Here is a 10,032-nt window from a genome sequence, read left to right as displayed (position 1 = left end):
AAATTTATATTTTGCATACAATTGTTTTTTTAAGAGTCAGCATAGAAAAACTTCAGAACTTCTGCAAGCTGCACATTACTTTGTCCTAATGCACACATGAGAAGAAGCATGAAAGCAAGAATTGCAAGGTAAAGGGTTTATACTTGCATGTAGAGTCTAAAGACCCTTGAGGGGAACACAGATTACTAAAATCTCACTACTTAGAAATCATTCAGTTGTATTTATTTTCAAACAAAAAGATTGTGTAAGTTGTGTGTGTGTCTAATCATGGAAAAAGTATAGGCAGAACTGGTAAGAAGCTCAAGCCACTATTATAATACGAAGGATTAAACTGCTGCAGAAATTTAAAACATACATTGCTCAACAGTGCTTATTTACAAGATTGTTATTCAAAGGTCATTGGCTATTAAAATTATTCGAAAAACCAATCTGTTTTTACAGGTCTTAATCCTATAAACACTGCTATTCTTGTCAACACACTGCCATATTAAGAACAAACGATCCTTTATATCAAGACTAACTTTATACTGTTTTTCTGTTCAACTGTAATGAGAAGCATTGCTCATTTGATGATTATGTTAGTTTCAGCAAATTAAATATGATGTATTTGGTTAAAACATAGCCTTCATTCCTAAACCTAACATGTGGCTAAAAGAAGTTCCTAAGGAACTTGGTGATGCAGAGCTGTTATCTAGAGAAATCTTAACAGCTTTGGAGGACTCAGCAAACAAATAATAGGACAATTAACATCTTTCATGCTGTTAAATTTAGCTAAGAATTATGTCATGTTCTTCAGCATGAAATACTTCCTGTTTCTGCAGCTTATGAAAACAAGAAGCCATGGGACTATAAGAAAGGCTTATTTAATATGTTTTATAGTGACTTTGTTATCAAGAACATTAGTAACTAGAAGATCTCCAAATCATGAGTGTTATCAATTTCAATAACATCTTCAGGTTCCATCTTTGCTTCATGATGACCCTCCTGTAGATCATCCAGGGAAGCCAGAGCCTCATTTGTGTCGCTAGCAAAAGTCTCACGAGATGCATCATCATATTCTTGCAGGTTAAGCCCTTTAATGGCTTTTTTCATCTTCTTCCCGAGAACCTGTATTCTCCTCTTTTTAGCTGCTTTTTTGTTTTCATACTCTTTTTGGTTTTCCAGATAGAATATTTCCTTGAAAGAAAACAAAAAAAAGTTTGGCATATTCATTTTACTAGTGTTTCCTAAAGAAAATATAAAGAAGTAAAAAAAAATTTTTTATTACAAATACCATTCAATAATATTTAACTAATACACACATTATTGATAGTAGGAGGATAGACTGCACTTAAGGAAAATGCCCCATTAATAATTTTATTACAATCTCAAACTGTATGTATGTATCACTAAGTTTTCAATTCAAGTTTGCTGATGATACAAAACTGGAAGGAATGGGTGATAGACCACAGGGCCATGCTGCCATAGAGGGACCTATAGAGAAAATATGACCAAAGGTTCTATGACAACTTCAGAAAACTTTTCCTCCACAACTGAAATTTGAGTCCAGGTCTCATGATCTTCACTGTCAAACATTTCTGAGTCCCATTAACATCTTCTCTATGGCAAAATACGACTGTTACAAGTTTCCTCCATATTTCAAGGGGTAGAATATCATGTGGCAGAGCTAAATGCTACTACATGCCTTTCTCTCCCTTATTTTTTAAAAAACATAAAACGCATACAGAAAACATTAATGCTTTTTTTCTCCCCAAAAGCTGCCAGTCAAGTGCTAAGGATATGCAAATCTGCGAGAGTTACATATGATGACAGGATTATACATATTTTTCCCCACAGGTTTGTATGACAAATGTTGTCTCTTACCATCAATCAAGTTCACTGAGTGAAAACTGCTGCCTCATTAAGCACTCGAGACACACAGTTACAAGGGCATGCAAGAGGGGTAGAAAGGCAAATTTTTTTTTTTTTGTAATGGGGTAAACTGATCAAACTTGCAACTTTTTGTGACCACTGTAAGCTATCAGCAGTTGGTTTTTGGTTTTGGTTTTTTTTTTAAACATAAACCAGACAATCACAGTTTATGTTGATTTCTTTCTCAGTTCCCAGTACACGATGCTAGGACGATTTACAGAGTGAGCTGTGGCCACCTACATGCAAAATGAGTCACTCTTTTAATAACAACTTTAACAAAGTGGCAAACACCATGAAAAAACTCAAGTTGTTTTAACTGAATGAAGAAAATACCATCTCAGTCTATTTCATATCCTAAAAGGAAAGGCAGTAACTTTTACAAGCTGACAAAACTGACTTGGTGAGCACCACAGGTGAGGCCAGGGAGCAATTCAGACCAGCATCTGACTTAATGGGAAACACTGCCTGGTGCTACAGCTGGAGCTGTATAGAACAAAAATATTCTATTAAGAGAACACCATTCAATCCATGCACAATGATGCAGAACTCCAAAGGCAGAAATACAACTGCAGATGACATTGCTGTAAGGTATATACAAATTAAGGAAAATCCAATGTTTATCTCTTCAGACTCTACAGTCTCATCATCCTCAACAGGTTTTTGTGACGGGCAGTACATAAAAGGTGTTCTCTCTGCACAGTGTGAATGGCAATTAATTTTTTTGTTGTTGTTTTTTTCTTCTTGTATTTTGAATGTGAAGTTGGAATATAGAGTTAAACTTACTAGAAGTTATGAGAGAGATTCAATCATAAGATTTCTAGTAGAAAAAAACCAAAATTTACTTTGGACAATCATTTGCACTCTTGACAAGTTTACCTTGATTTGTTCTTCTTTGATGCTAGGCGTATTCTTCAGCAGGTTTAAATAAACGCCCCCTGGTGTTCTTCTCCTAGTGCCGTTCTTAATAGGGAAAGAGTAAATTAGTAATAACAAGCTTAATACCTAAGTGTTGACATAAAAATAGCATCTAAGACAATGCTTTGTAGTGAGACAGAATAAAAAAATTTATGCTGCGTTAGGTATTACATAAAAACAACCCTGGCTATGTTTTATTTGTGATTAAACTAGTCATGAGGTCAACAACCAGTTTGCTACATTTGGACAGGTAAACTATGAAGGTACAAAAAATTTGCTTTAGAACATAATACCAAACTGTTCAACTACATACTAAATCTGATTTTGGTAGAGAAGAAACAAAATGCAAATACTATTCTACCTACTCTCACAACTATCAGCAATAATGTATATACTAGGTTAAATATTCAGAACATCCCAAAGACATAAGTCCAGTAAAATGTCAAAAATGAACTCCATAAAATTATGTGGGTCTCAATTTTTGCTCAGAAATTCTACAACCTATGTGCATATCTGCAGGATTTTGCATTTCTGCCTAAGGCATATGAAACACAACATGTACTTTAAAGTTTCTCTCCACAACATATTATTTCCATGCTTCAACAGTTTTCAGTGTAACAGCAGCAGTCCAATGTGCCATGCTGAATCGTGAATGGACTCAGCTTTGAAACCTCTGTAAATCAGAAGCACTAATTATCATGTTATTATTCAATTACCATTCATAGTACATGAAGTTGAACTGTTACTCCAGTGCTCTGGCATTGTATTAAATGTGATACTTTTCTACTAAATAACAAAGTAAAATACAATAGAAAAGTTCTAAGAACAGAGAAGGTCAATTTTTAAGTATGTTCTCGAAACATCAGCACAAAATCCCAGGAAAAACAGTATGATCTGCCTCTCAAATACTGTACTCTGATCAGCAGGCAAATGAACCTGTGCCACCAGGAGCTGTGCCCTTTCGGCAGCGGGGGTGGTGGTGGTATTTTTTGTTTCTTTGTTCTGGGTTGTTCGTTTGTTTCTTTTCTCTCCTCTCTACTTCCAGTGATGGAACTTAAAAGATGTAAATGATAAACAAATGCCTGAAAGTACTTACTAGTTCCCTCCCACATTTTTCCCTTCTGAACTTTTGCACTGAGGCTTATTATTTAACAGAAACAAAAACATACCAAGAAACTGATAACCTAACCATCAAATATAGGATTTTTACCATGATTTGTAACAGAAATCAGTACTCAGTTTTGCTCTACTGATACACAAGCCACTGGTTCTCTAATAAAGCTAACAGATTCCCTTTTGAAAGTTAACTCTTCAAATGTGACATTAGAAATGCTCACTACTGAGAATGTTGATCTCTGATGGCATGCTGATTAACCCAGTAGATAGGTCAGTGCTGTCAAACATCCACCTGACTTACCTGGATCCTAACATTATAAGCTTTTATTCAAGCTTCAGAATCCTTCACTCTTAAGTCTGTCAGGGAAAGATCCCAATGGAGGCAAAGTAACAGATAAGATGTTATCACTGCAAATCAGATACTAATCTCAGTACAAAAAGTTGAGCAATTTCCAAGTTCATTCATCTCATTGTTTACTCAAATCCTGCTGGAAGGTTACATTAGTATTTATTATGCAAGCTGGAAGGCCAGGAAACTCTGAGAGAACCTGCCTGTGCCCCCCTGTCCCTGCAAACCCACAATGTCACATTTTCCTTACCACTATGAACAGTCCACCATTTTGTTCCACTTCAGCTGTTTCCATAAGCAGTTCAATAGCTTTTCTCTTCCCAATTATTTTCACTACTCGGGCAATTAAATCCTTCTTTGGCTCACAAAGCCTGGGAGGGGGGAGGGGGGGAAAAGCACATTTATTGTCAGTATAATTTCTTGAGTAAAATTGACCATGGAACATCCATAATGAATAATTCATTCTGTGGGACATAAAACTGTGTTAAAATTAAAGAGTCCATACATTTGAACATGTTTCAATGGCTTCTTGAATCAGATTTCAAAACACTCAGCTTCTGAGAGCTAGTTTTTTTCTGAAGCTTGCGTTTTTAAAATTTGTTCCAATGAAGATGCATTGAGTAATTATTTTTCTTCTGTTGGTGCATAGAAGACTAAACCAAATACGAAACTGCAAAGGCCTGTATAAATCTCTGAAATTAAAGTATAAAACTCTGCTGTGCATTTAACAGTTAAAATTACAGTACCTTTTACAGTTAAATCAGCCATTAACCAGAGACAATAGTTAAGTTTAAAAATTCCCCTGTATCATGTGTCATTCAGACAAACCCACATAATAAAAATGAAATCAGTCTGTTGACTAATCTATGATAACCTATAAAATGCAAACAAGAAAAAAAATTGCAATACTCCTGAGAAACTGTATTCTTTTGTTAGCAACAATGTCATCATACAGAAATTTTCATTGTCAGTCTGCATGGAGAGGCTTATACAGTATCAATTTGCTGTGCCAAAGTACATACTCCCACATCATAAGCCCCCAAATCAATACCACCTGTCCAGAGCAAGAGTTCATATGCTAAATTCTCATTTTTTAATGTCAAAGCTTCTCATTAAGCACAGTCCCAAGCACTACACCTCAGTAGTTTTACACTTTTCAGATCAGCAGACCACCACCATTACCAAAATTTCTTGAAAATTGCTGTCTAGCCCAATTGCTTCAAGTGACATTACTGTGCTATAAAGTTGCATTTGATACAATGACTGCATAATAGAAAGAGTTTGACCACAGATGTGAACAAGTATTTAGAACAACCAGGCTAGCTTCAGCTGCTTCACTTGTGTGACTGAAGTTACCTGAAATTAAATGTTAAAACTCACATTTTAGTGACGACTGTCCTAATCAAGGAAAGGATTACCAAACCTGCTTAACTTTATACTTTGTGTTTAACCTCACTGAGTTCAATGAATGATTAAGCACCAGAAGGCAAATGCTTTCTTAAAATATTTATAGGATTGAGTTCTAAATTGTGAATTATTGGAAAAGAATGAAAAGTTTCTCAAAGATAAAGAGACCTTCAAGATTATCAGCATTCCTTAGAGAGCTGGTTAAATAGACCTTCTGTTACTAGCTGTGGCAGTTTAAACAGTCAAATCCCCACCAAGTGTTCACTCTGGCCCTGCACAATCCTCCTGTATGCATGCTTTAACAAGCAGCTGGGCACTGCACCATGAACCGAGTGAGGTAAAGGGCAAAAAATGGCACAAGATGGTCAGAAGAACTCTTGGATTTCAGTACACTGTGTGGGCCAGCACAACAAAAGTTTATGAATCCAGGCACTGATGGCACAGCACAGATCGAACAACAGTGCTGTGATGTGTATAACCTCAATCCTACTGGTGCAGTTCAGCACCACTACTACTATCTATAAACAATCAGAAAAAAAGAGGCTTTTGCTCTATTTTGATGAAGCTCAATATAACAAAGTGAAGTTTATGACAAGAGACATGCTCAGAGTTTTCAAATTCATAAGTAAGAAGCTACCAAGAACTGATAACAGCATTAATAATTGTCTAATTATTGCCAACATCTGGCAATACTAAGTATCACACATAAGAAATCAACAATGATCAATAAACCCAGGTTTTATTTAAACATCAAGCTCACCATCATTAAATCTTTTAACTCTTGTTCTCTGTTTCACGTAATTTTCTTCCCTTGCACTACTGAAAAACGACTGCAGCAATTTAAGTCAATCTAAGTGAGAATGACTGCAGTCGTGCCCTCCCTTACACCATCAGTCCAGTGCTGCCAGTGCCAGCTCAAAGGCAACTGTGCAGCAACTTGGTTAAGGAAACAAATCTGTCTGCGAACTATTTCCTAAAAAAGCCACTACTAAATCTGTATCATGAGAAACAATATTTTTCCTTGCCATTGTTCTCAAATAACAAACCATTTTGGTGGATCTTTTGGAAAAAATAAAAAAAATTAGACAGTATTGCTGGATGCTGCTACAAGATACCAGCCATACATAATGCTGCATTTTAATCCCAGGATTTTGGAAATACACACAAGGCACTCATGCTTTTGACATCTTACATATTTAGCAGTAAGAAAGCTTTTCCCTCGCCTCTTTTCCATCAACAGTTTACCAATACTTAAGGAAGTGAAGATATACTGTTATTAAACTCACCGATAAGCAATTTCATCTGCCACTTTCTCCTCTGAATCTTCTTCTGTTATCTCATACCTTCCTTTATATTTCATTTCTTGTCTTTCACCCAGTCTATCTTTTACAGGCCTTTTCCTCTTGGGAAAGCCGTGCCCATTGTCGTCTTCTGCTGGCAATGTTTTCTTGTCATCATGCATGTATTCATCCAGTTCTTTATCTAAAGTCTCTGCCTCCTTTTGCTGAGCTTCCTTCATCAGCTTTTTAGCCAATAAATAATTGTAAGTCTCAGACTGCCTGCTTCTGTCAATACTACCATCCATGCCTAGAATCCCAAGTTCAGTAGCCACGGCATCCTGATTCTGCTCCTGGAGCACCACACCCCAAATGTTGTTGACCTTCTTGCCACCTAGAGCAGTTTGTTTTTGGTGGCTCTGGCTAAGCTGAAAAGGCTCGGATTTAGCAGGAGGAAAGTTGAAACATTTCTGTCGTTTTCGTTTCCACAGGCAGCTGTCATCATCAGATTCAGAGAAGCTTTCGTCACTTGAATCCACACTTTTGGTTGTCCGATAAGGAACACTTGGTGCACATGATGAAATGCTGCTCTGGAATGGTCTACCTGAATCATTGCCGTCAAGTGATTTCTGAAATGAAAAAGTAAATGTCCATTAATTTAACTGGAAATTAAAAGAGCTATCAGGTCACACCAAAGATTTGGTTAGCTAGTGAACTTAATTCTGACTCATGACTGTTTGGGCAGTCCTCTACGAGCATCTTTTGGACTACAGTTGACAGAAGCAGCCTGTAAAACTTCTGTATTTTGAATGTTTGTGTATCAAAGAGAGTATGGCTGCTATAGATAACACATATCGGGAGTTGCTAATCTATTTATTGTAATCTTTCTTGAATGAAATTAAAATTATTACAAGACTGGAAAAGCTATTAAAATTCCCAAATTGGAAAAAGACACAACATGCATAGCAGTTCTATGAAAGGCAAAAAAAAAAAAACCAACCCCAAAACAAACCACCACCATGGCAACTTACCAGAAGTTTTTTTTAACAGCATAGAAATCAGTATTTCTCTACAGAGTCTGAAAAGGGTCAAGACTAGTGATATGCAACCACAATAGCTTTCCCAGATGCTTGAGATGAAAAATTGACCAAAAACCCCAAACCCACAAAACTTGGATGCTGCTCAGACTTTGAAAAGCTAATAGTGTATTGTGATTCTGGTTCAATCAGGAGAGCACATGACCAACTGGGGGCAGTAGTACCTTCCAGAAGAACTGGAGTTTTCTTCCTTCAAACCAACAAGACATGCCAGACTCATTGTGGCTTCTTATTAATTAGGACAAAACCCCTAAAAGTTTCAACATACTTTGCATAAAAAAATCCCACTGCTATAAAAATATTCAAGAAATGCTGTTTCCCCATACACCTGACAGATAAACTAAAATACGAAAGCCAAACCTGCTCAAATCTGCATAACCTGCAAAAGCACCATGGGTAACATAATCTGTAATTCTTATTCCCTATTGCTGGAAACCTTTGGCCATGCTGTCTGTGCTAATCTGCACTAAGCATTTTCCTTACTCATAAATCCATTTTTTTCCCTAACTAATTTACTATCATAAAGTTATATGCTCTCCTGTGATCTTTAAAAATAAGAACTCTTCCTTCAGTTTCAGGTGAAATAAAAATTCTTTCTTTAAGCTTGCTGCTTTCACTAACATTACGGCACCATTTCTTCTTCCTTCTATTAGCAAACACAAAACAGAAGTCTTCGACTTATTTTATCATGTTATGAAGTACAAACCTTTATTTTAAAAGGTATTCTATAATGCAAAGCACTAATAACTCCACAAATTAACTCCCCCCGTCTGTAATAATTTATTTTGTTACACATCCCAGAACTATATTGCAAATAATCAAAATAACTAACCCCCCCCCCAAATCCTTATACATACAGTGTCATACGCTGATTTATCTTATTTTGAAATTTTTTCCTGCCTGCACACCACCATAAATTCCTTGTCAACTTCATAACACACTGTAACGTGAAAACAGTATGAGACACCGGGAAAAAAAATAACATCTCTTCTGCAATCCACAGATGCAAAAGAGTTGTAACGTCAAGTGAAAGCAGTAATCGCCACTCATTACTTTCCTGTGTTTTTACAACCGCTCGTTTGCATTGTTCCTGAAGCGACCAGCGGTACCGGTGAGCACACTCCTTTGCTCACCAAATCCAGTGGCCAGCAACAACAAAAGTCCCCGCCCCGCGACGCATGCGGTTTTCCCAAATGAAGGGGCACCGCGACGCATGCGGTTTTCCCAAATGAACGGGCACCGGAGGAACAAGCCGGTTCCCGGACCCCGGGTACGGGGTAAGCAGTCACTCCGGGGGAAGGGCCCCCTGGCCCAGCCGCCCGGGCCGTACCGCCGCCCCGGCTCTGCCCTCCCCGCTCCCCAGCGGGCCCGTCCAGCGCCTCCCGCTCGCCAGCGGGGCGCAGGCCACCGCGGCCGCCGGCGGCGGCAGGGCCCCTGCGGCCCTCTCCCGGCTGTGCCTTCCGCGGCCCGCCGCCAGGGGTGGCGCGGCTCCGGCTGACGCCCGGGCCTCGCCGCCTGCCCGTCCCCTTCCTCACCTGCTGCAGGTCCCCGGGAGAGCCGGCGCCGGGCATGTCGGAGTCCGAGTCGGAGAGCTCGCCGTCCTCCACGTCGCCCTCCATCCTCCGCGCCTCCAGCGCCATCGCGCCGCCGGAGCGCGGCGCCTCCTGAGGGGGGGGGGTGGGGGGGTGGGGTGGGCACCAGAGGCGCGCGCAGTCGCGGCGCGCGGCGACCGCCTCTCACCAATAGGGAGAGCGGGCGGCTGTGATGGAGAGCGCGGTGCGTGTCGGGAACGCCGGCGAGCGGGCGGGAAGGAGACGGGAAGGAGGGGGGGGGCCGCCGCCGCCGCCGCCGCCGCCGCCGCCGCCATGTTGTTCTTGTTGTACTGTCCCGGAAGTGTTTCGTGTCGCTGTCCCGGCGCGTTGTCTTGTCGCTGCAGTTGTGGAAATGGCCGGTGCTGCAG

At 39.6% G+C, this 10,032-nt stretch overlaps 1 protein-coding gene across 1 annotated transcript; it reads right to left on the bottom strand.

Moving 5' to 3' along the window:
- Positions 1-205: 205 nt before the first annotated feature.
- Positions 206-9,752, bottom strand: PHAX (phosphorylated adaptor for RNA export). Its single transcript, XM_049796171.1, has 5 exons — positions 9,608-9,752; positions 6,985-7,604; positions 4,542-4,662; positions 2,788-2,871; positions 206-1,176 (listed from the first exon to the last, which is right to left on the bottom strand). Exons 1-5 carry the CDS (start codon positions 9,710-9,712, stop codon positions 907-909), a joined length of 1,200 nt encoding a protein of 399 aa, XP_049652128.1. The 5' UTR covers positions 9,713-9,752; the 3' UTR covers positions 206-906.
- Positions 9,753-10,032: the final 280 nt, after the last annotated feature.

The sequence above is a fragment of the Accipiter gentilis genome, chromosome Z (genome assembly GCF_929443795.1).
Source record: "Accipiter gentilis chromosome Z, bAccGen1.1, whole genome shotgun sequence".
Classification (NCBI taxonomy): Eukaryota; Metazoa; Chordata; class Aves; order Accipitriformes; family Accipitridae; genus Astur; species Astur gentilis.
The sequence above is the reverse complement of the archived record's forward strand: the minus strand, read 5'-3'. Positions and strand labels throughout refer to the sequence as shown.

Excerpts from the sequence above, each read along its gene's own strand:
- PHAX (XM_049796171.1), bottom strand. The coding sequence starts at position 9,712 with ATGGCGCTGGAGGCGCGGAGGATGGAGGGCGACGTGGAGGACGGCGAG. Across the intron at positions 7,605-9,607 it reads CTCCCGGGGACCTGCAGCAG|AAATCACTTGACGGCAATGA; the intron begins GTGAGGAAGGGG and ends TTTTCATTTCAG. Across the intron at positions 2,872-4,541 it reads ATGGTGGACTGTTCATAGTG|AACGGCACTAGGAGAAGAAC; the intron begins GTAAGGAAAATG and ends TTCCCTATTAAG.